This window comes from Narcine bancroftii, chromosome 4 (genome assembly GCF_036971445.1).
Source record: "Narcine bancroftii isolate sNarBan1 chromosome 4, sNarBan1.hap1, whole genome shotgun sequence".
Classification (NCBI taxonomy): Eukaryota; Metazoa; Chordata; class Chondrichthyes; order Torpediniformes; family Narcinidae; genus Narcine; species Narcine bancroftii.
In genome coordinates, this window is record NC_091472.1 from 195,615,052 (window position 1) to 195,639,997 (window position 24,946).

Sequence of the window (24,946 nt, forward strand, 5' to 3'; positions counted from 1 at the left end):
GAATAACCTTGTGCTCGTCAGCAAAACCAAAGAGATGATTGTGGACATAAGGAGGAAGTCAGGGAAACAAAACCCAGTCCTCATCGAGGGCTCAGTAGTGGAGACGGTAAAGAACTTCAAATTCCTGAGTGTCAACATCTCCGAGGATCTGTCCTGGAGCCTCCACGTTGATGCAATCAAAAAAAAAGCTCCACAGCAGCTATACTTTGTGAGGTTTCTGAGGAGATTCAGCATGTCAGAAAAGACTCTTGTAAACCTCTACAGGTGTACCATGGAGAGCATTCTGGCTGGTTCCATCACTGCCTGGTGCCTAGGCAACAACTCTCAGGACATGATTAAACTCCAGACGGTTGTTAACCCACCCTGCAACATCACAGGCACCAGACTCCACTCCATCGAGGACATCGACATGAGGCAGTATCTTAAAAAACCAACCTTTATCCTCAAAGACCCAGGCCATGCCCTCTTTACTCTGCTACCATCGAGGATAAGATAAAGGAGCCTAAAGACGAGCACTCAGCAGCACAAAGGCAGCTTCTTCCCCACTGCCATCAGATTCCTGAATAATCAATGAACCAGACACTGCCTGACTTTTCATGCACTATTATTATTATTTTGTTTTTTAATGTAATGTTGTGTTGGTTAAAATATGAAGATTTACACTATGACGTTGCTGTAAAACATCGAATTTCATGACTTGTTCATGACAATAAAACCTGATTCTGATTCTGAGAAGAGGTTCATCAGGATGTTGCCTGGTTTGGAGGGTATGAATTATGGGAGAGGTTGGACAAACGGGTTGTTTTCTCTGGAGCTTCATCAGCTGAAGGGAGACTTGAGAAAAGTTCATAAAATAATGAAAAACATTAATAGGGTTGTCAGTCTGAATCTTTTTCCCCAGAGTAAAAATGTCATATGTTAGAACGGAGATGGGGGAAATTTTAAAGTAGATAAATGGGGAAAGATATTCTACACAGAGAATGATGGCTGCCTGGAATGGGCTGCCATGGGTAGTAGTGGAAGTAAATACAATACTTGCATTTAAGAGGCTTCTGGCTGGACACATGAATTTGTCGAGAATAACGGGATAAGGATCGTGCAAAAGCAAGCAGAGATTTATTCTAATTTTGATGCAGACCATGCTGGGCCCCATTAACTCACTGGAGCCCTGGTTCCTGGACTGGCTTTGCAGTTACTTGGTTCACTGAAAACAAAATTTAATACTGCACAACATGAAAAATAGTGAATTAGATTGCAAACAGCATCCAATCAGCCATTACTGAAATCCTCAATATACTGGGCTATCAAAATGTTACTGCCTGTCACAGAATGGAAATTATTTCACTGGAAGTTTTCACTGAGAGCAACAATTACCTGAAGAAGATGAGATGTTTCTGTTTCTTTCGCTGTCGGAGGAAGGTAACTAACTGATTAAACTTCTCGTCTGCTCGACACACCTGCCAAACAACGTATCAAACATTATGAACAAGCATGTGGAAGTAACACCATGAAAGAAGGCAGCATAACAGTGAAGCAGAAAGTGAATTAAATTGTTTTCTGTCATGGGTACCAAGATGCAGCAAAAACCTTTGTTTTGCATCCTATCTAGACAAGTCACCCTCTACCTAAACAATCAAGATCCCTTTAATATAATGTAATAGTAAAGAATATGTAATATTACACAAAATTAGCTCCTGCCTGCCATAAGGCAGACAAAGAGTTGCTATTTGAAAACCCTTTCAGTAGGAGAGAAAGAGAAGCAAGAGATTCTCTTCAGAGACACTGAGTGTCTGGGGATTCATCTCCAGTGCTCCCACAACCATCAGCATCCTGAGCTCCAGATCCAAACTTCTGATAGGATCAGGAAGTCATCAGCGCCAAGGTCTTTCCAGTGCCCTTCTTTCTCTCAGTACCCTCTCAAATTCAGGGTCTGATATCTGGTTTTCCCCATGAAGCAATCTCTGGCAGCCCTCAGCCTGTGTGGGACCCCCAACCACAAGTTGCCAGCAGCTTGTACGATTCCCTCAGCTGCTGAGCCCCTTGCTGGTCTGCCACCATAGTCACCATCCTCTAGGATCGTCTCCTCTGCTTCTCCTAACAGGGTGAGGGTGGGTGGGTGCTTGAAGGTTGTTCTCCCCTTTCTGGTGCAGTGCACTGGTCTGCTGAGTTTGCAACCCATAGTGCTGTCCCGCCATCTTGGCACAGACTGTTCACAATTATGGGGAACCAGCCTTTCCAGTGCACCTCTGTGTTCTGGGTCTCTCTGTTCCAGGGTGATTTTTTTTCCCTCTCTTCTGTTCTCCCTCTTAGGAGTCTCTTCCATGACTGTGTAGCCAGGCACAATTCCAATTCTATCTACAAATTTGCCGACAACACCATGGTTGTCAGCAGAATCACAGACAGCAATGAGGAAGCGTACAGGATTGAGATAGATAGCTCATTGGCACTACAACAACCTTGTACTCAATGTTAGCAAAACTAAGGAACTGATTTTGGACTTCAGGAGGAAACGAAGACAACAAGACCAGGTCCTCATCAAGGGGTCAACAGAGGAGAGGATCAAATTACTGAGTGTCAACATCTCCGAGGATCTGTCCTGGAGCCTCCACGTTGATGCAATCATGAAGAAGACCCACCAGCGGCTATACGTTGTGAGGCATTTGAGGAGATTTGGTATGTCACCGAAGACTCTCGTAAACCTCTATAGCAGGGTTTCCCAACCAGCGGTGTGAGATAACATTTCAATTTTTTTTATAAAACCATACTCCTTCAATTTGGATAATATGTCGGATGATGAAGAACTGAAAGAAGATCTTATTGAACTGCGCACAAATCATGTTCTTGAAATGCAGTTTGAAAGCAAAACTTTGGAACAATATTGGTGTTTGGCAATGGACAGGTTTCATGTGAAAAAGCACTAACTGTGCTCATCCCATTCGCGACGACATACTTATGTGAGTCTGGATTTAGTGCCCTTTTGTCAATCAAGACAAAATCTAGAAATCGCTTGAGTGCACAAGCAGACGTGCGGATTGGTATCAGCAACAAAGTGCCACGTTTTGAAAAACTCTTAAGCAATAAACAGGAACAAAAGAGTCATTAAATTTAAATTGGCTTATGAACATTAGTTCTTTAATTTTTTTTAAAGAAATTTCATGCATGGGGGGGTGGAGGGTTGGACTAATTTTAAGTTAGACTATTAATATTGCGTTACAATTAACGGGGGGGTTATTTTGTGTAGTTTTCTGATGTAATATTGTAATCATACTATTTTAATTTTTTAAAATTTTTCTTTAAATGTAATTCTCTATTGTATTCATGTTATAAAATTTTTAATAAAGTCTTCAAAAAAAAAGAAATTTCATGCATGGATGAAAATTTAATTTTTTGTAGGGTTTATGCAACTTTTAATTTGTTGTAATTTTTTTCTTTTCCATATGTTTCATTTTTGTTTATATATTATTTAAAATTGATTATACGAATTTGTTTTGGTTACCTTCACCTTTATTCTTAAATAAATTATTACTTTAAGGGGTGAGAGAACATATTAAAATTTTTTAAGGGTGCGGGGCATAAAAAAGATTGGGAACCACTGCTCTACAGGTATACCGAGGAGAGTATTCTGGGTGGTTGCATCACTGTCTGGTATGGAGGTGCCAATGCTCAGGACAAGAATAAACTCCAGAAGATTGTTGACTCGGCCTGCAATATCACGAGAACCAGTCTTCACTCCATCAAGGACATCTACAAGAGGCATTGTCTAAAGAAAACAGCCTCTATCCTCAAGGACCCCCACCACCCGGGCCATGCCCTCTTCACTCTGCTACCATCAGGGAAAAGGTACAGGAGCCTGAAGACGAGCACTCAGCAGCACAAGGACCGCTCCTTTCTCTCTGCCATCGGATTCCTGAGTGAACAATGAACTGGACACTGCCTTACATTGACTTTTTCTTGCACTATTTTTATATATTTTGTAAGGTGTTTTATATAAATGTTTGCACTGTGACGCTACTGCAAAACAACAAATTTCATAACATGTTCATGACAATAAATTCTGATTATTTATACTTCTCCCAAACAGATTAGCTACCATAAATACCCCTCCTTTAACCAACACCAAGAGTCAGCCAGTAGTTGTGGAGTCTAACCTATCACAGACATTCCCTTTGTTCACTTCTCTTCAACACACCTATTTGCTCATTCAGCCAAAACATTAACTCTCTCTCTCTCTCTCTCACACACACACACACACATACACACACTAGGAGAGTCGTCATATATCCTTGCTTACTTTTTCTCCACTTCATCCTCCTCCCATCTTTCTTCATTCAGTTCCCACAGCCTTCTGTTCCCAGGGAAAAAGAGAACCTGTGAACCCTCACACTAGACTGGACCATATGAGAATATTTCCTACCTTGGACCAGGCATGTGGAGCAGGGAAACAATGGGGCCAAGGAGGCACATGTGCAAGAGGCAGAGGGAGCTGATGGAGCAGTGTGAACGTAAATAGCAGGCAAAAGATATTAAAAGAGGAAGTGCTTGGACAGAGAGCAGAAGCCCACAGAGAGCCAACAAGAGGACCACATTTATTTGAAGGCAGGATAAAATTCCTTAAAACATAAAGAGAATGGGCATAAATTAAAACAAAGAGGGAATTAAATAAAATGGAAAATAATGATAAAGAACCGGAAGGAACAAAATTTCAAGAGTGTGTGTCAGGATGCAAGGTAACTGCAGGAGGTCTTCTGTTTAATATAAAGGGATTGGATGGCAGGAAAAGGAGGGATTTGCAGAGTTAACAACTACTACCAGCTCTCCAAAGCAAGTACCTTGAAGCTGCTGACAGTTTGGGATCTTACCATGTAATAGTTGTGCAGCCGTACGGGTGTTTTTTGGGTATTGTCTGCTGTCACTCCCTTCTCTTTCACCGTGATGCGGACAGGGTTACGCAGACCCGCTCTCACGAGGTTCTCCACCTCGTTGGTCTGTGTGGCCGAGAAGAGCCCTGTTCTCCGTTGCTTTGGCAGAAAGCCCAGGATGGTGTTCAAGCTGCAGTGTCACAATCATAGAGTCGAGATTCACTCAAAGAACAGAGGTTGGAATGTCTCAGCTGAGGGCCCAGACCAGCTCTGTAAACACTCCCTTGCCCAGCCAGGTGATCAGGCTCCCGAGTTTATGGTAATTATGGCATCATGAATGTGGACACAGCCCAGGACATCACAGGTAAAACTCTCCCCATCATCGAGAACATCTGCAGGGAATGCTGCCATCGGAGAGCAGCAGCAATCAAGAATCCACACCACACACTCTATTCTCGTTGCTGCCATCAGTAAAGAGATATAGATGCCAGAAGACTCTCACAACCAGGTTCAGGAACAGGTGCTACCCCTCCACCATCAGGCTCCTCAATGACAAACTCAATCAGGGACTCATTTAAGGTCTCTAACTTGTGCACTTTATTGAGTTTTTAAAATTTTCTCTATATTGCAGTCAGTTTGTTTACATTTCTTTATGTTTACATGGGTATATTTAGTAGTTTTTTTTGCACTACCAATAATCCTGCCTTGCCCGCAGTTAAAAGAATCTCATGGTTATATGTGATGTCATGTATGTACTTTAACAATAAATCTAAAAACTAAAGTGAATGGGTTTGAGACGGGCGTCCAACTCACCTTCTCACGAATATATGGCCAACAACCTCACCTTGCTTCGAATCCCAAGTCGAGAAGCCTGTCAGCTTCGTCCAGCACCAGGACATCCAGGCTCTTCACGCAGGCAGTGAGATCCAGGCCATCTGACTGGCGCCTGAACATATCTTCCAAACGACCAGGGGTGCCCACCACAATGTTCCCTCTGTCAGCAAAACACTGCAGTCAAACCAGCACCCTCCTGTACCGACATGGCTGCTTCCTGTGCTGACCAGTTATTCCAGCATTCCATTCTTCGAGAAGGCTCCCTTTCCACCTCTGTCCCTGAGTGAAAAGCCTCGGAGCTGGATCCAAGGCTGCACCAAGGGACTACTACTCGGCCACCAAGAGCTCCAGACTTCAGATGAAGCACCATCTACTCTCTCAGGTGGATGCAAAGGTTGCCTAGCACCACATGACGAGCAAGAGAACACTCCTCATTCTCATGTCAATGACTGTGGGAAATCATGAACTGCAAACTAGCCACTACACTGAGACCAGTCTTCCACAGTCACTGACTGGCAATTTGTTAAGGGACTGCTGAAACTTCCTTTTCACTTCTGAGAAAGATCCTGACACCGAGTCTCGAACCCCAGTGACTGTAAGGCCACTAAACTCAATTAAACTGAGAACAAGGAAGAGAGGGAACTAATAGCATTGGGGAACCTACAATGGTTGATCACATGTTGTAACGCAGAGAGTGCAGAATCTCAGTTATGGAAAGAACTTAATCCCAACGTGTGTAAGGTGGTGCACTTTAGGAAGTCAAAAGAAAAGGTTGGATATAGAAAAGAGTGTAATAAAACTGCGGGAGAAACTCAGCAGGTCATGCAGCATCCATAGAAAGTAAAACGCAGTCAACATTTCAGGCCTGAGGCCTTCATTGGAAATGTAGAAAAACAGGTACATGTCTGAATAAAAAGGTGAGTGGGGGGAGGGGGGAGAGAAGAGGAGTTCAAGCTGATAGGTAAGAGGTAAAAGGCGGATACAAGTAAGAGGGCAGAAGCTGAGAAGTGACGGGATGAGGGCAGAGGGACGGAGAATTTCAAATAGCAATAGCATGCTTACAGGCGGCAATCAAGGTAACTGAGGGAGTTAGTGCACTTACCAAAGATACCCGAGATAGTTTGTCTCCAGAAATAGAGACATCGAGAAAGGGAAGAGATGAACCAAGTGAATCTGAGGTTGGAGTGGAAGTTGGCAGCCAAGTGAGCTCATCGTGGGTGCAGGAAGCAGCATCAATGGAGTCGTCAATGTAACAGAAGAAGAATTGAGAAACCTTGCCTGTGTAGGCTTGCAGCAAGGATTGCTCCACATATCCTACGTAAAGATAGGCGTAACTGGGACCCATGCGAGTACCTACGGCTACATCTTTGCCTTGGAGAAAGTAGGATGATCCAAAGGATGTTACTGAGGATGAGTAAGTTCTGCAAAGTGGAGGAGGTGGTAGTAAATGGAGAGGGATGGGTTAAGCCTTGAGATCTTTAGGGAGATGGAAGTGTATTGGGACCAGTCATTCATGGTGAAAAATGAGGCGGTCCACACCAGGGAACTTGAAGTTGTTGAAATGATGGCGCTCTCCTGGTTTTAGGTGGGAAGGGACGAAACCAAGGGGAATAAAATGAAGTTGAGTTATGATGATACTAGTGTGGTGGGGCCGGGGAACGCAGAGACTGGGGCAATTGGGTTGGTGGATCTTTGGTAGGAGGTAAAACTGCACAGAGCAGAGTTTAGAAACAATATGAAAAGGAGATTACCAGAAGTAATGAGGTCATTGGTTCTACCTCATAGCTTGCACTTGTGGAATGTTGTGTAAAATTCTAGTTGCCCCATTACAAAAAAAGATGTGGAGACTTTGAAAAGGGTGCTGAAGAGGTTTACCAGGATGGTGTTAAACAGGAAAGTCTGTAGACGCTAGAATTGTAGAACAATACACAAAAGTGCTGAAGAAACTCAACTGGTCATGCAGCATCAATAGAAAGTAAAGAGTAACCATCGTTTTGGGCCTCAACCCTTTGTCAAGGGATGAGCAAAAAGCAGGTAGGTGGGGGAGGGGGAGAGGAAAGAATGGAGGAAGGGGGAATCACACATAATATTCCATCTGGCACACTCCAACCAAATGGCATTACCACCAACTTCTCCAGTTTCTGTTAAACGTCCCTCAAGTCTCTCCCTTTCCCTACCCCTTTGTGTCCTTTCCTTCAGCAGTCATGGTTGTGGGATAGGGAAAGCTGGCCAAGGCAGAGCCAATTCCACCTGGTCAACAGTATTACTCACTAGTTTCCATAGGATGGTTGTTGGAGATAAGAGAAGGTTAACCCAGCCCAGAAAATAATAACACAAATAAATGCCAATCAGACTCCAGAGCAAGCCTGATGGAACTGCAAGGCAATAATCAATAACCTTCAGACTGGCCAAGAACTCAGACAAAAACGATCAGGGAATCTGCCCAAAGGGATTTTAAACAAGCAGGGTCCATACTTACCCATCTTTCTTGAATTTCTCCACGTCTTCTATTGGATTGCTTCCACCAATGAAGAGAACTTGTCTGAAAGGAGAACACAATACTTCTTAATTCTAGTAGAAACACAGAAACACTGGAGGAACTCAGCAGATCTCGCAGCATCCATGGGAGGAAAAGATATTTAACCAACCTAAGTTTCGAAGGAGGGAGGGAGGGGGTTTGGCTCTGTGAATGCAGAGCTAAGGGGAAGGAGACAGAGGGAAAAGAAGAGAGAGAGAGAGCTAGAGGAAAGGAAACATAGGGATAGGTGGGGGTAGTGGCGAAATGAAAACAATGAAGTTGTTGTTAACACCATCTGGTTAGAGATGGCATTATATGAAGTGGTAGAATTTGAAGTGTTCTTCCAATTTATGGGTGGTCTCAGTCTGGCAGTGCATGTGACCATGGACAGGCATGTCGGCAAGGGAATGGGTTTTTGTGTTTCTACTACAATCACTGTGTCTGCAGACTTGTGTTTCACTCTGCTTATTAAATCTTTAAAGGAATCCCTTCCCTGAACTCGTCCAAAGTAGCAGTCAGAGCCCAGGAAGCCTGCAGCTTACAGACTACTCCTATTCATTCGTGAGTCGATGAGCTTCAATCTTACCTGAACTGAGGGAAGTGCACTGTGAAGTATTTGAGTACCTCATCGATTTGGATAGCGAGTTCCCGGGTTGGAGTGACTATGAGAGCCCCTACCTGGATGTAGGAGGGAAATAACCAAGAGTCACTCTTCAGAACTTGAGTTAACAGAAATACTTGCATTTCTCCACAGCATTTCATGACTTCAGGACATCAAAACAGACTATACCTCATCAAATTACTGTTCAGTCCCTGAAACAGATTGGTCTGTGTGCATTATTCAAAGGTCTGAAAAACTCTTTCAAGTTAACTTATTTGAACAAACATCTTGACACATCTGTCCAGTTGGCCTCATCACTGTGAACAAGGCGGGAATGTGCTATGAATGAACACTTCCAAAAATCTGCCATGGTCAGCCATGAAGGAAAGGGTGTTGTGGATAGATTACTGGACTACTAATTTGGAGGGTTGAGCTAACAACCTACAAGTTCAAATCCCTTCACAAAAGTTCTTGCTCCACTGAACTTTGACCTCAACTCCATTCTGTCTCCATTTGTCGTGTCCCTGGCCATTTGCATCCAAGGCACATTGCATGTCCTCCACCATTTTGAGATCTTCCAATTTACTGGCACCCCAGGTCCTAATGCAAGGTCTCAACTTGAAATGTTAACCATTCCTCTTCCTCCATAGATGCTGCCTGACCCACTGAATTCCTCCAACATTGTTTTTTGCTCCAGATTCCAGCATCGTGTCTCTTGCATCTCCTTCAATAAAATACAGTAAAATCACCATTATCCAGAATTCAAGCAACTGGCAGCCTCAAGCAACCAACAAAAAAAATTGCAGAAAATGAATTGGTAAAAAATGCAAGAGTTTAAAATTGCACCCCCGATTAGTTAGTTCGCCAATCATGCCACAATACACAGTCTCAAGCAGCTGACAAATTCATTTATGGGCACCTATGTGGATTGGGGATCTACCAATCCCCACAGGTGCTGGATAACAGGGGTTTTATTGTAACTGGGCAACATCATTACAATATAATTTAAAAATCCAGCAAATAATCTGAAATGAACATGAAATGCTCAGTTCATCCTCATGGAACATGCAGATTACTGTAAAATTCCATTGGGGTTCATGAGCATCAGAAGAAATATTATGGTCACCCTCAATGTGATTCTAAACTTGCCAATCTGGCAATTCTCAATTGCCCACTGAAATGGCCAGCAAGCCACTCAGATCAAGATAATTAGGGATATGCAATAAATACTGGCCTTGGCTCTGAAAAATATCAGAGTCTGTCAAAATAGCCCCATAATCCCCAAGATCCTTTGAAGAGAATCAAACTGCAGATTCTGGATATCTGAAATAAACAAAAGAAAATGCTGGCAAGTCAGTAATTCAGGCAGCATCCATGGCGAGAGAAAAATAGTGAATGTTTCGGTGACTAGTTGAGTTCCGTGGGGATCTGTTCTGGGACCCTTGCTCTTAGAGATTTTTATAAATGACCTAGATGAAGAGGCGAAGGATGGGCCAGTTTGTTTGTGCCCTCCATCAGTCATGGTCAACCATGGGTACTGTGCCTAAAGTGAAGCTGGATGATCTCTCCAGGATGCAAGCCAGGGCAGAGTTAATATGGACATCTGTCTGTTGCCCATGCAGTGGGACCCCCCACCATGCTAATGATAGGTTCAAAGGAGCGACGAAAGTCGATATAGTTTGGTGCCAGCAGCATCCCAGGAGTTGCTGAGCCAGTGCTGGATTTTTCTTGGGCTTTACTCCCAAAGCCCTTACCATGATTGGATATAGCCACAAGGCAACAGAGGTTTGAAATTGGAGTTTTCCCTCTCTTGGATGAGTTACCATCTGTGGTTAACGTGCCCCATCTGCCCGGAACACCAGTGGCCCGCCTTTGCCCCTTCTCCTGTCAGTGAGAACAGCTCTGCCAGACGTAAGAACTATGCCACACGAGAAGGTCAGGAGATGCACTTGGTTGTCAGAAACTGTTTAAGATGTACGCCATGAATCAAACCAATTTAAATTAAGTAGGTCAACTAGGCAGGGATGTCCATTATCTCTCTCACTGTTCGCTTTAGCAATAGAACCATTGGGAGAACTGATAAGAACAGAAAATAAAATAAAAAGGATAAAAATAAGAGGAGTATAAAATCAGTTTATTTGCAGATGACATCATAGTATACTTAACAGAACCAGAAATATCAATAAAAGAACTACATAAGAAATTGAAGGAATATGGAGAAATATCAGGGTACAAGATCAACACAAATGAAAGTGAAGCGATGCCGATGAGTAACACGGATTATACAGAATTTAAAAAAAGAATCACCATTTAAATGGCAAACACAAGCAATCCAATACCTAGGTATTAGGTTAGATAATAATTGAAGCCACTTGTACAAATTAAATTATCAGCCACTAATAAAGAAATTACAGCAAGACTTAGAACATTGGAAAGAATTACCGCTAATGTTGATAGGGAGGGTAAATTGCATTAAAATGAACATCTTCCCAAGGATACAATACTTATTTCAATCATTACCAATTCCCTTTACAGAGAAATTCTTTAATGAACTAAAGAGAATAATAAGGAATTTTTTCAGGAAAGGGAGGAAACCGAGGATAGTGTTAAATAAATTAACAGAGAGGTACAACCAAGGTGGTTTGCAGTTACCAAACTTTAAAAATTATTATGGAGCAGCACAATTAAGGTATTTATCAGATTTTTATCAGACAAGGGAAAAACCAGATTGGACTAAGATAGAGCTGAATAAAATAGGGGAGAAGGTACCAGAACATATACTTTATAAGTGGGATGAAAAGCTGGTACGATATAAAAGCTTACCAGTATTGCATCATTTACTCAATATATGGAAAAAGATTCACTTAAAAAGGAAAAAATCAAATTACCAAATACCAAAAATATTACTGATGCAAAATCAGCTAATCCCTTTTACAAAAAAAACCCTTCCTTTAGAGAATGGGAGAGAAAATGAATTAAAAGAATAGAAAATTGTTTTTTGGGAAATAATTTATTAACATTTAAACAAATGAAATACAAATATGGAATAACTCATGGTACAATGTTTGCATACCATCAACTGAAAGCCTACTTAAAGGCTAAATTGGGAAATAGTCTGAGTTTACCAGAAGGAAGCAGCTTTGAATATGTGATTAGACACAATGATAATTAAAAGATTTATAACATGTACATCAAGCTGCAAGAGAAGGAAAATGATGAAATAAGGTATAAACCCAAACAAAAGTGGGAAAAATATTTAAACATAAAGATAAAAAATGAAACATGGGAAAAGTTATGTTCTGGAACTATGAAGAATATAATAAACACGAGGTTACGCATGATACAACATAATTGGTTACACAGGTTATATATCATGCCCCAAAAGTTAAAAAAATGGGATCCAACATTATCAGATAGATGTTTTTGCTGCAAGAAGGAAATGGGAACAACAGTGCTGTCAACTTGGAAATCGGAAGAGAGCCTGAGAATACAGCAATGGTACATGGAAATTAATAAATGTATTCCATTGGAAAAAAATAACATATAATTTAAAAAATAAAGTCACATTATTTGAACAAATTTGGGAACCGTACATGGAACATAACCGAGAGGGCTTGCCTCGGACCTCCACCCTCTAAAATGATAAGAAGACAAAATGACTTGATCCAGTGTGTAAAAGTCGATGACACATTTTTCTTGTTTATTTTTCATTGTGTGATGACATTGTTTAATGGTTTTATTGTATTGTATATGTTGAACGTTTATTAGTTTTGGAGTGGGGAGGGAAGGTAGGAGGGAAAAAAGGGGAGAAAATGGCACTGTGTATATTTAAGAGGGAAATGTTTGTATGTATTTTGGTTGATATGGTTCACAGTGTGAAATATTTAAAAATATTTTTTAAAAGATGTACACCATGAAGAGCATTTGTGTAGCAGTGGGAGCTCATCCCCACTACCACCCTTCGGCTATGACAACCTTTACAGCCAATACATTTGCAGATAATAAGAAGGTTGTTGGAGTTGTGGATCGTGTTGTACCGTTGTCATCGATTACAAAAGGATATAGTAAGGATACGGAGTTGGGTGGAGAAGTGGCAGTTGGAGTTCAATCTGGGTAAGAATGAGCTGATGCAGTTTGGAAGGTCAAGCATAAAGGGTGAGTACAGGGTTCTTCTTTGGCTTGGCTTCGCGGACGAAGATTTATGGAGGGGGTAAAAAGTCCACGTCAGCTGCAGGCTCGTTTGTGGCTGACAAGTCCGATGCGGGACAGGCAGACACGATTGCAGCGGTTGCAAGGGAAAATTGGTTGGTTGGGGTTGGGTGTTGGGTTTTTCCTCCTTTGCCTTTTGTTCGTGAGGTGGGCTCTGCGGTCTTCTTCAAAGGAGGTTGCTGCCCGCCAAACTGTGAGGCGCCAAGATGCACGGTTTGAGGCGTTATCAGCCCACTGGCGGTGGTCAATGTGGCAGGCACCAAGAGATTTCTTTAGGCAGTCCTTGTACCTTTTCTTTGGTGCACCTCTGTCACGGTGGCCAGTGGAGAGCTCGCCATATAACAGGATCTTGGGAAGGCGATGGTCCTCCATTCTGGAGACGTGACCCATCCAGCGCAGCTGGATCTTCAGCAGCGTGGACTCGATGCTGTCGACCTCTGCCATCTCGAGTACTTCGACGTTAGGGGTGTAAGCGCTCCAATGGATGTTGAGGATGGAGCGGAGACAACGCTGGTGGAAGCGTTCTAGGAGCCGTAGGTGGTGCCGGTAGATGACCCAATGGTCAGATATTTAACAGTGTGGAGAGACAGATTCCAAATCCATACATCTCTGAAGTTCGATAGAATAGTCAAGAAGGTCTATGGAATCCTGGGCTTTATTTATAGAGGGACTGAATTCAAGATTTGAGAGGTCATGTGGCAACTCTACAAATTTCTGGTGAGACCAGGCTGAGAATATTGTGTTCTGTTCTAATCACCTCATTATAGGAAGGATGTGGAAATGATGGAAAGGGTGCAGAGCAGATTAACTAGGATGTTGCCTGGATTGGAAAATAAATGTTATGAGGCAAGGTTATCTTTGGAGTGAAGAAGGATGATAGGTGACAATAGAGATCTACAGGATTATGAGGCATAGATAAGGTAGCCAGCCCCTTTTCCCAAAGAGGGTGAGGAAAAACACCAAAAGACATCTGTACAAAGTGAAGGGAGAGAAGTTTAAGGGAGACATTAGGGGTAAGTTTTTTTTCCTGCCACACAGAGAGTTTGGGTGCCTGGAATGTTGAAAGCTGGATCATTAGGGGCATTTAAGAGACTCTTGGACGGGTACATAAATGAAGGAAAAATAGAGGATTATGATGGAAGAAGGGTTTAGTTTTTTATTTGGTAGGAATATATATGTCAGCACAACATTGAGGGTTGAAGGGCCTTTATTGTGCCTTAATATTCTATATTTCAGGTCAAGAACCTTTCACAAAAACTAGGAAAGATTTTGGTTTTTTTATCCTTTTATGAAATATAAGGAGTTGGAGCTTTCGATTTTAACAGAGCATTTATGACGTGCCTTTATTTCAGTGAGGAAGTTCCTGCTCTTCACAAGATCCCATAGAATTTTTGCCACCCTTAAAGAGCAGAAGGGCCTCAGTATAACCACTCTAAAAACACCGGACAACAAATTTTTTCAAAAAGGATTGGGTCCTTAAAAAAATTGGGGATTATGATAGATTACTTTAAGATGAACACAAAGATAATTTCAGATTTGCTGTATCAGCTGTTGGAGAAACATTAAATTAACTTTTATTGAATGTTTAATCACCTAATGATGCTGATACAAGCTCTCAGACTGACTGCACATGTTGCACAACAAATGTAAGTCCAGGGTTTGTCTTGGTCACCAATTTTACAGCCGAAGGGGAGCTCACAGATTTGCTTAACAAGTGCAGTCACGCTGCTTCTTTCAGCCTTATGCGTATACTTGTCACAACTGTAACAGAATGTATTGCAGCTGTTGTGACATTGACGAGACATTTCCGCTGAAGACAATAAATGCTATTGTTAAGTACACTCACTCTGCTATTGCCTGAAGAACATGTTCATCAACATGCGTTCAATCTATAATCAATGTAATGCACAGCATCTGTTCATGTGAGTTGCTTTTTTAGCCTGTCTACATCTATCCTGACTAAGCAGGCCCAGGCCCAAGACAACATTTGCATAGCACCTGCACTGAGTCCATGCCCAGGCCTGCTTGGACTGACCAAAACAGTGAGCTTTGTGGGAAATGTACTAATAGACTTAAAATATGACAGGAAATCACAAAAGAAGATTATATCTATTTAAAAAAAGGTACATGATAGGAACATTTTAAGGTGATTTTCATGATCAGCAGCCCAAAATCCATTAAAATACACCCAAAAGTGTTCAGGAAGAAAAATCTTTACTTTCCAGTGAAATCACCCCTTCTGACAGGACTGTACCATGTTAACCTAACACAGTCTCCATCAGCAATGATAATCCCCAAAAGCCACGTGCTGTCTTTCTTACTCTCCTCTTGTCCAACTTTCCCCAAAGAAACATCCAACTCACATCTATTTTACAATGATTAAGCTCACCTTTTATGAAATAAAAGAACAAACCTGCAATTTCTTTAATTTCTCCTCTCGCTTCAAGAGGATTTCCAAAATCGGAATGACAAATGCCAGGGTTTTCCCACTGCCAGTTACCTGTGATGAATTAATGCACAAATTTATCATGCGGCAGGAAGCATTCAACAAAATCTATGGAAAACACTTGTGTCCCAAGGTAACTTACTGCTTCTACTGCTACATCCTTGTTGTTCATAAAGAGAGGAATTGTTGCAGACTGCAAGAAAGCACAGGCAGATGGGATCAAGTTTCTGCATGTAGCATAGATTAGAGCACAGTACAGCTCATTGGCCACAACCACCTAATTTTGCCCTCCTTCACACCCATAACCCTCTATTTTTCCTTACATCCACGTGTCCAAGAGTCTTTTGAATGTTACCTCCACCACCACTCTCAACAATGCATTCCAAGCAGCCACCATTTTCTGTGTGTAAAAAAAAATATCTCTGACATCCCTTCTAAGCTTTCCTCCACTCTCCTAGAAGACCATAAGAAATAAGAGCAGAAGTAGGCCATTCAACCTGTCGAATCTGCTCTGCCACTCCATCATGCTCCTATACTCAGCTCCACTCCCCTGCCTTCTCCCTATGACGTTTGAAACCCTGTCTATTCAGATATCTATCAATTGCTATCTTAAATACACCCATTCAGCTGGCCTCCCCAGCCACCCATCATAGCAAATTCCAGAGGTTCACCACTCTCTGGCTATTAAATTCCTCTGTATCAGTTTTAAATAGGCACCCTTCAATCCTGAAGTTGTGTCCTCTTGTCTTTTCCCATACCATGGGAAAACATTTAACACATCCATTCTATCCAGGCCTTTCAACAATCAAAATGCTTCTACGAGGTTCTTCCTCATTCTTCTAAACTCCAAGGTGTACTGTGGTGGCACACCACTAGGCAGGCGAACCGGCCTTGCATGTAATCCACGCGGCGGGGCAGCTGGCCAAAATGGCGCCATCGGGGGTTTCCCCTTCTTCTCAGCACAGAGCTCAGAAGCTCGCACTGGGGGACCACTTGACGCCCGGGTGACATCAGTGCCTCCCAGCGCGGTTCTCAGCCAGGTCCGGGCTGGGAGTATCAGTCCAACCCAGCAGCCTGCAATAAACTAGTCTGCTCACTGAGCTCAACCCGTCTAGTTGTGTTCTTTCAGTCGCAGTGTAGCTGCTGCTACAATTGGTGACCCCGAATTCAAACATCTTTGAACCCATCATGAGCGAACCTGGGATCAGTGCTATAGCCGTCAAGCTGCCTGAATTCTGGTTTCAGAAGCCGGAGACATGGTTCGACCTCCACCAGATTTCATCTGACATGATCAAATTCTACCATGTGGTCACTGCCCTGGACCAGGCCACCGCCAAATGCGTGCTGCACCTCGTTCAGCACCCACCCGCCTAAGACAAATATGTGACCATCAAGTGAGTGCTCACTGGATCCCTCGGACTATTCAGGCACCAGTGTGCCGCTCAGATGCTGCACCTCAATGCCCTGGGGGACAGCTCCCCGATGGAGCTGATGGACAAGATGCTCACGCTCAGCAGAGAACTGTGGCTTGACGAGGGCTGGAAACTCGTCCAGGATTCGCTAGAATTCATCTCTGGGTGTGCTGATCGTGGCCATCTGCGGCTGCTCTGTGCAGGAAGTGTCGATGCGAATAGCCTGGAAAGTACGGGCGTCCACCAGGCGCCTACCCCGAATGTCCACCAGAAGCCCGTGGTTGAGGAGGAAGTCGGCACCCAGAATGGTGGTTGGAAGGGACAAGACGGTGAACCTCCACGAGAACTTTCGTTGGCCGATCTGGAAGTGGATCGAGTGCATTTTTCTCGACCATCTGCCGAGGATATCCAGCCATTACTGGCCCAACAGAGCTTTACCGACCCAAAGAAAGTCATTCAGAAGGCCCAAGAGTTATGGCTCGAGTGATTCTCAGAGGGCTCAGCGTCCAGCAGGTCACGAGGCACGGGCATGACCACGCCAAGCCTGCCCCTAGCGTTGCGGTAGAGCATCCAGCCCCTGCATGGGCCACCAAGAGCATAATCAGGGGCACGGCATCCACTCCAGGCCTCTGCTTCTACCACCAGTGCTGGGGAGCCAAGGCTCGAAAGTGTCGTCAGCCCTGCTCGTTCCAAGGAAACGAGCAGGCCGGCCGCTGTTAATGGCTCCAGCAGCTGGCCAAGGACACTGCCTCCTCTACCTGTGGGACTCAGTCAGTGGCCGGCGGTTCATTGGCACTGGGGCCCAGATCAGCGTCATCCCGGCCATGGTCATTGAGTCCAGGAACTGACCTCGATGACTTCCCCTCATTGCGGCCAACGCAACAGAGGTCTGGATGTATGGAGACAAGACAGTCCACTTCCAGATCGGTCAACAAAAGTTCTCGTGGAGGTTCACCGTCTCATCCCTTCCAACCACCATCCTGGGTGCTGACTTCCTCCTCAACCACGGGCTTCTGGTGGACATTCAGGGTAGGCGCCTGGTGGACTCCCATACTTTCCAGGCCATTCGCATTGACACCTCCCGCACAGAGCAGCCGCAGATGGCCATGATCAGCACACCCAGAGACGAATTCCAGCGAATCCTGGACGAGTTTCCAGCCCTCGTCAAGCCACAGTTCTCTGCTGTCTCGCCATGCCACGGGGTGTTCCACCACACCCCCATCCAGGGTCCACCGGTTCATGCCAAGGCACGCTGGCTTCCACCTGACAAGCTCCAGGTGGCGAAGGAGGAGTTTTCGCATCTCTTGGAGCTGGGGATCATTCGGTGGTCCAACAGCCCATGGGCCTCGCCGCTCTACCTGGTCCCGAAAACCTCTGGCCACTGGCGCTCTGCGGAGACTATCGACGGCTCAATGAGGCAACAGTTCCTGACCGTTACCCCATCCCTCACATCCAGGACTTTACGGCCAACCTGCATGGTGTGAGGGTTTTCTCCAAGGTTGACCTGGTGCGCGGCTATCACCAAATCCCGGTGCACCCTGAGGACATACCCAAGACGGCCATCATCACCCCCTTCGGCTTGTTCAAATTCCTTCGCATGTTGTTCAGGCTCAAGAAGGCCACTCAGACCTTCCAACACCTCATGGACTCAGTGGGCAGGGACCTGGATTTCATCTTCATTTTCTTAGACGACATCCTCATTGCCAGCAGGGATTGGGCACAACACAAAGCCCACCTGCACACCCTCTTCTCCCGGCTGGCCGACTTCGGCCTCACCATCAACCCAGTCAAGTGCTAGTTTGGGAAAGAGTCCATGCAGTTCGTGGGCCATACCATCACGGCCAAGGGAGCCATGCCCGCCGCTACCAAGTTCGCTGCTATCAAGGAGTTCCCATGTCCAGACAATCTCAAGGGGCTGCAGGAGTTCACAGATATGGTAAACTTCTACAACCGATTCATCCCAGGAGTTGCGCGCATCATGCAGCAGCTATTCGCCCTCATCGCAGCCAAGCACAAGATGCTCACCTGGACTCCAGAGGCCTGCAGTGCATTCAAGGCCACCAAGGACGCCCTCGCGAATGCTACCATGCTCACCCACCCGCACACCGACCTGCATATGGCGCTCTCCATCGATGCCTCTGCCACAGCCGTCGGCGCCATCCTGGAGCAGCAGGTGAACGGACAATGGAAGCCGCTGGCATTCTTCAACTGGCTTCTCCGCCCATCAGAGCGCAAATATAGCGCTTTTGACCATGAGTTACTGGGCACGTACCTGGCGGTGCGGCATTTCTGCTATTTCTTGAACGGGAGGACTTTTACTATCTTCACTGACCACGCACCCCTCACCCAGGCACTCACAATGGCGAAGGACCCCTGTTCGGCCTGCCAGCAGCATCACATCTCCTTCGTGTCGGAGTTTACCACCGACATTCGGCACAAGGCAGGGAAGGACAACGTGGTCACTGATGCACTCTCTTGACCAGCCATCTGTGCGCTGACGCCCGGCCTCGACTTTGACCAGCTTGCCCGGGACCAGAAGTCCGACGTGGAGATGCAAGCCTTCAAGACTGCCATCTGAAACCTCCCGAATCCGAAGGGCGGAAGCACCGTCCTGTGTGATGTCTCCATGGGCACACCGCGGCCAGTGATTCCCCGGCAGTGGTTCTCGATCACATCCACGACCTTTTGCACCCGTCCATCAGGTCCATGGTCCAGATGGTGGCAGAGCGGTTCGTCTGGTACAGGCTGCAGAACTAGATCGTGGGCTGGGCCAGAAGATGCACCCATTGCCAAATGTCCAAGGTACATAGGCACACCAGGGCGCCTGTGCAAGAGTTCAAGCACGTCCGGGAACGGTTCAGCCACATTCACGTTTCCCAGGGCGACCGTTACCTGTTCACGGTGGTGGACCACACCACTCGTTAGCCCTAGGTGATCCTGATGCCGGATGCCTGCATGGACTCCTGCTCCTGAGCGCTTTTCACAGTTGGGTCGCCCAGTTCGGCGTTCCGAATCACCTCACCAGCGATCGGGGTGCCCAGTTCACCTCTGCACTCTGGGCACTGCTTGCCAAGAGGTTGGGGATCAAGCTACACCACACCACGGCCTATCACCCACAGGCCAATGGGCTAGTCAAGCATCTGCAAAAGTCAGCACTTATGGCCCGCCTCACTGGTCAATTGGTGGACGAACTGCCTTGGGTGCTCCTGGAGATCCGCTCCACGCCTAAGGAGGATCTGCAGGCGTCATCAGCTGAGCTAGTCTATGGAGCACCATTGGCTCTTCCTGGTGAGTTCATCAATGTGCCTCACAAACCCCAGCAGTCGCTGCACAAGCTGCTTTCCCACCTCCAGGCCCAGTTGGACTCCTTTGCACCCCCACCATCGCCCAGACACGGCACATGGCCATCTCACGTCCCAAGCGAACTGCTTTCCGCAAAGTATGTTATTATTCGGCGGGGCCTGCCCGCAGCACCTCTGCAGAGACCGTACAAGGTTGTCCAGCTTTCAGGGTCTACGTTCACACTGGACATCGGTGGCAGGCGGGAACTATTTACTGTGGATAGGCTGAAACCAGCGCACCTCGACCCCACCGAACCAGTGATTGTGGCCCAGACCAAGAAGCAAGGCCGCCCAGCGAAAAAGGACATTGGCACGGGTTTGGGGGGGGGGGGGGGGGGCTGTGTGGCGGCACACCACTCGGCAGGTGAACCAGCCCCACTGTAATCCACGCGGAGGGGCAGCCGGCCAAAATGGCGCCGTCGGGGGTTTCCCCTTATTCTCAGGACAGGGCTCAGAAGCCCGCGGTGGGGGACCACGTGATGCCCAGGAGACGTCAGCACCCCTCAGCGCGGTTCTCAGCCAAGTCCGGGCTGGAAGTACAAGTCCAGCCCAGCAGCCTGTAATAAATCAGTTCTGCTCACTGAGCTCAACCCATCTAGTTGTGTGTTCTTTCATTAGCAGTGTAGCTGCCGCTACAGTACAGTCTAAAAGCGGTCAGAACATTCCACACACCCTAATGTCTTCATTCCAGGAATCCTGCTGGATGTTGCCCCAAGAAAAAGGTGGCCACCCTATCAGGGTACCTCATAATCTTGTATATCTCTAATAAATTACTTTTCATCCTTTGTCACTACAAAGGGAAAAGTTTTGACAACTTTTTTTCATGACATGTACACCAATCAAGGCAACATCCTGGTAAATTTCCTCTGCATCTTCTCCAAAGCATCAACATCTTTGCAGTTACGAAGTGACCAGAACTCTCTCTCCTGAAAATGCTGATTTGTTCTATTTAGTTTTAACCCTTTCGCAAAACTGTTCACTCTGGGAAGTTGCTTGCACTGGTGAGTGAAAGCTGTCCAGCTCTTATTCAATAGTATATCCATTTAAATACCAATGCAGCGAAGGGGTTTAGTTGAAATGATTTAATAGTCATGCAATTATAGTAATTAAACGTGTTTGTAATTTATTTTAGTTTAAAATTACAGCCCATAACAATCAGTGTTAAAAATGACTGTAAGCAAGGTAATACCTGAATCATAAAGATTTGTAAGATGTTGAATTCAACTCATTGAATTTTCAGTATGAGAGGCCTTTCTGGTTATCAGTTAAAGCTAGAGTGAAATGCAAAGGTCTGCTGATGCTGATATTGTAGTAAAAGCACACAAAAATGCTGGAGGAACTCAGCCAGTCTCACAGTGTCCAGAGGAGGTGAAGTTATGTGTCGGGCCTGAGCTCTTCTTCAAGGAATAAGCAAAGCACAGGAAGGCCTACGAATAAAGATGGAATACTGGCCGGAGAAGGAGTCCAGACCAACGAAAGGTGTTAATTAGATACAAGAGGATAGGTGAGAATTGGCTTAGGCCCCGTGAAAGGAGATAGAGGGAAAAGGAGACAGAGCTGGGGAAAGGTGACAGGGGGAAGAGGGGATTGTGGTTTAACAGAACCCAGAGAAGTCAAGGTTATCGCCATCCTGTTGGAGGGTACCCAGGAGGAACAACACCTCATCTTCAATAGTTTCCATTAAACCACCCTCCTCCACTTCTTCCCCGTTGCTTTCCTCCATCTGTTTCTTTTCACAAACCCAAAATCAATTCTGATGTAACCTCTTATGATATCCAATTCACACCTATTGTTGGTCTGGACTCCTTCCCAGCCAGTCTTCCTCCTTTCTCCCCATCTTTATTCTGATGCCTTTCTGTTCATTGCTTACATCTTGAAGAAAGGCTCAGGCCTGAAATGTTGGTAATCTAGCTTTTCCTCCTATGGACACTGCAAGATTGGCTGAGTTCCTCCAACAATTCTGCGTGCTTTTATTCAGATAAGATAGCAATGAACAGAGGTTGGGACTCATTTGCCAGAGCTCCAGACAATTCACAGAAAGGTGGAAAGAATCTATTCTAGGTGGTGAAGAGGTGAGATCAGAATTTCACATACAAGACCATGAGCAAAAATAGGCTATTCATGCTATTGAGTGTGCCCCGCCATTCAATCATGAACTAATCCATTTTCCCACTCAGCCCCACACCTTAGCCTTCTCCCCATAATATTTGATGCCCTGGCTACTCAAGAACCTATAAATCTCTGCCTTAAATACACCAAATGACAGCCTCGACAACACCTTGTGGCAACAAGTTCCACAGATTTACCACCCTCTGACTTAAGAAATTCCTAAGCACCTCAGATCTAATTGGACACCCTTCAATCCTGAAGTTGTGCCCTCTTGTCCAAGACTCTCCCACCATGGGAAACAACCTTTCTACATCTACTCTGTCCACGCCTTTCAACATTCAAAATGTTTCAGAGTGATTCCCCCCTCATTCTTCTAAATTCCATTGGGTACTGGCCAAGAGCTGTCAAACACTCCTCATATGATAACCCTTTCATTCACAGAATCATCCTTGTGAACTCTCTTTAACATCAGCACATCCTTTCTTAAATGAAGGGCCCAAAACTGCTCACAATACTTCAAGTGGGGTCTCACCAGTGCCTGATAAAGACTCAACATCACATTCCTGCTCTAATATTCTATTCTTCTTGAAATCAACGCCATCATCGTATCTGCTGAGGTTGCAAGCTGATTCACCCTCAAATTATTGCCAGAATAAAGGGGCAGTCAGGCACTGGGGAAAGTAGTTAGTGGTGGGGACCAGAAATGACATTGCTCTTATCAACATTTAACTGAAAGTTCTGCACATCCACTATGGGACCATTTGGTAACCTGGAGGGGTCAGAAGAATCATCAACATAGAAACTGATGCCATGTGCTTCGGATAATGCTGCAAAAGATTTGGATTGAAAACACATTTGTAAATTTTAGGGAAGAAATTAAGATTTGGAGACAGTTGGTGAGGACAGAGTGGTCAACTGAGAGGCATAAATTCAAAGGTGACCTGTCAACCCTATTATAGCCCATTGTTTTTACATTAAATCCAACCAACACCAGGTGCCAACTCCTTCCCCATGTTGTCAAGTTGTAGGTGCTCAGGAGGGCAAGAACTTGTGGAGTGAGGAGTCAGGGCAGTAACCATCAGGTCAGGCAGCATGTGATGAGAAGGAATGGATAATGGAGAGGGGTCAAAGGTCAGTACAGTGGGTTGCAGAGAAGGATCAGTGAGGTAACGGTCAGGGTGATTAAAAATGGTGGTGCTATTGGAGCTGTTATAATGGCAGTCCTATCGCATGTGTGGACCCAAGAGAACAGAGACCCAAGGCACAGCACTGCTCTGAGGCATTCAACCTTCCAGCTCTAATACCAACAGCTCCTTATAGGGGTTAAATGGCCTGTTAGAGGAGCCAGCAGTGTTTTTAAATTTAAATCCTGCAACCACAGATCTGAGCCCAAGATGGCAGCACCTATGCTCAGCATTGGCAACGAGAGGTTGCAGATTCCGGGGAGCAGTGGACTGGTGCAGGGCAGCAGAAACTGGAAGAATACCCCCCACTATTGAGAAGTAGAGAAGACAACCCTAAAGGGCGATGACCACGGCAGTGAACTAGCGAGGGGCTCGACCTCTGAGGGACCTGCACAAGCTGTGAGCTCTCAGCAACTTGTGGTTGGGGGACCCATGCAGGCTGTGGGCTGCTGGAGACTGACTCACAGGAATCAGTTATCAGAACTGGGATTCAAGAGGCTGTTGACAGCAAGGGCTCCCGAAGGGCCTCAGGCACCTAAGGCTTCCTGGTCGTACCAGCAGTTTGGATCTGGAGCTCAGGTTGCCAATGGATCAAACAGGAGCCTATGTGAGGCCGAGGTGAATCCACAAACACTTGCTGACTGTATGAACTCTCGTTTCTCTTTCTTGTACTGTAAGGGGTTTTGGGCGACACCAATGGCGACTCTTTATCTGCCTTACAGCAGGCAGAAGACAATCCACAAGTTCTGTATTATTAATGACAATAAAGGAATCTTGTCGGGGAAGGGTAAGTGGGTGGCAGCTTGGGGCTAGGTCAGCAGTGGATGACGGGGAAGGCTAAGGGGTCAAAAGGTTGGTGCTGAGGAGGGTTGGAGTCACAGATCAGGACGGTGGGTGACGGCTAAGGCTCAGGATAACGAGTTATGGCGGTGAGTGAGGAGTTGGGCTTGGGATCAGACATTTCCCCCAACCCCCCCTCCCCTCCTCAGGGTAGGACCGCTCTCTTGCGGAGCCCAGGCGGCTGGTTCGTCGACTCCCGTCACCCGACCTCCCGTTACCTGCACCGGGGTCATATGAGGGAAGCGGAGCTGCCGCAACGTCTCTAAAACCCGCGGGTGGAGCTCGACCGCCAAGCTCTCCCACGCTCCACTGTCCGCCATCTTCCCAGCACCGGCTTCCGGCCCGTCGCTGTTTCCGGGCTGAAAGCGCTGGATCTGGTTCCGGGGGTGGGGGAATGCGCCCCGATGGTGGGTGAGCTCCTTCAAAGGGAGTCCGGGTAGCGGAGAAATGATGCGGGTCCAGAGAGCGGTGGATGAGGGTGAAGGGGCCACGGTCCCTGCTCAGAGAGAATCCAGTGAGGGGGGATGTTCCTCATGAAAGGTGGGGCATGGATGCCATGGACAGACAGTCCTTTCCGGCCCATCGTGCTGCTC

At 45.7% G+C, this 24,946-nt stretch overlaps 1 protein-coding gene across 3 annotated transcripts in view; it reads right to left on the reverse strand.

Annotated features, from left to right (window-relative positions):
* ddx55 (DEAD (Asp-Glu-Ala-Asp) box polypeptide 55) overlaps positions 1-24,696 on the reverse strand; it is a 43,300-nt gene extending 18,604 nt beyond the window's left edge. Inside the window, exons 1-8 of one of the 3 annotated variants that reach the window (XM_069933492.1) lie at positions 24,572-24,696; positions 15,610-15,660; positions 15,435-15,521; positions 8,798-8,889; positions 8,173-8,235; positions 5,704-5,853; positions 4,860-5,049; positions 1,375-1,457 (exon numbers count right to left, since the gene is read on the reverse strand). In XM_069933492.1, the coding sequence (XP_069789593.1) occupies positions 1,375-1,457; positions 4,860-5,049; positions 5,704-5,853; positions 8,173-8,235; positions 8,798-8,889; positions 15,435-15,521; positions 15,610-15,660; positions 24,572-24,673 (818 nt within the window). In that variant the 5' untranslated portion in view covers positions 24,674-24,696. The remainder of the gene's footprint in view (positions 1-1,374; positions 1,458-4,859; positions 5,050-5,703; positions 5,854-8,172; positions 8,236-8,797; positions 8,890-15,434; positions 15,522-15,609; positions 15,661-24,571) is intronic. The other 2 variants (XM_069933494.1, XM_069933493.1) reach the window with 2 other exon arrangements.
* Positions 24,697-24,946: the final 250 nt, after the last annotated feature.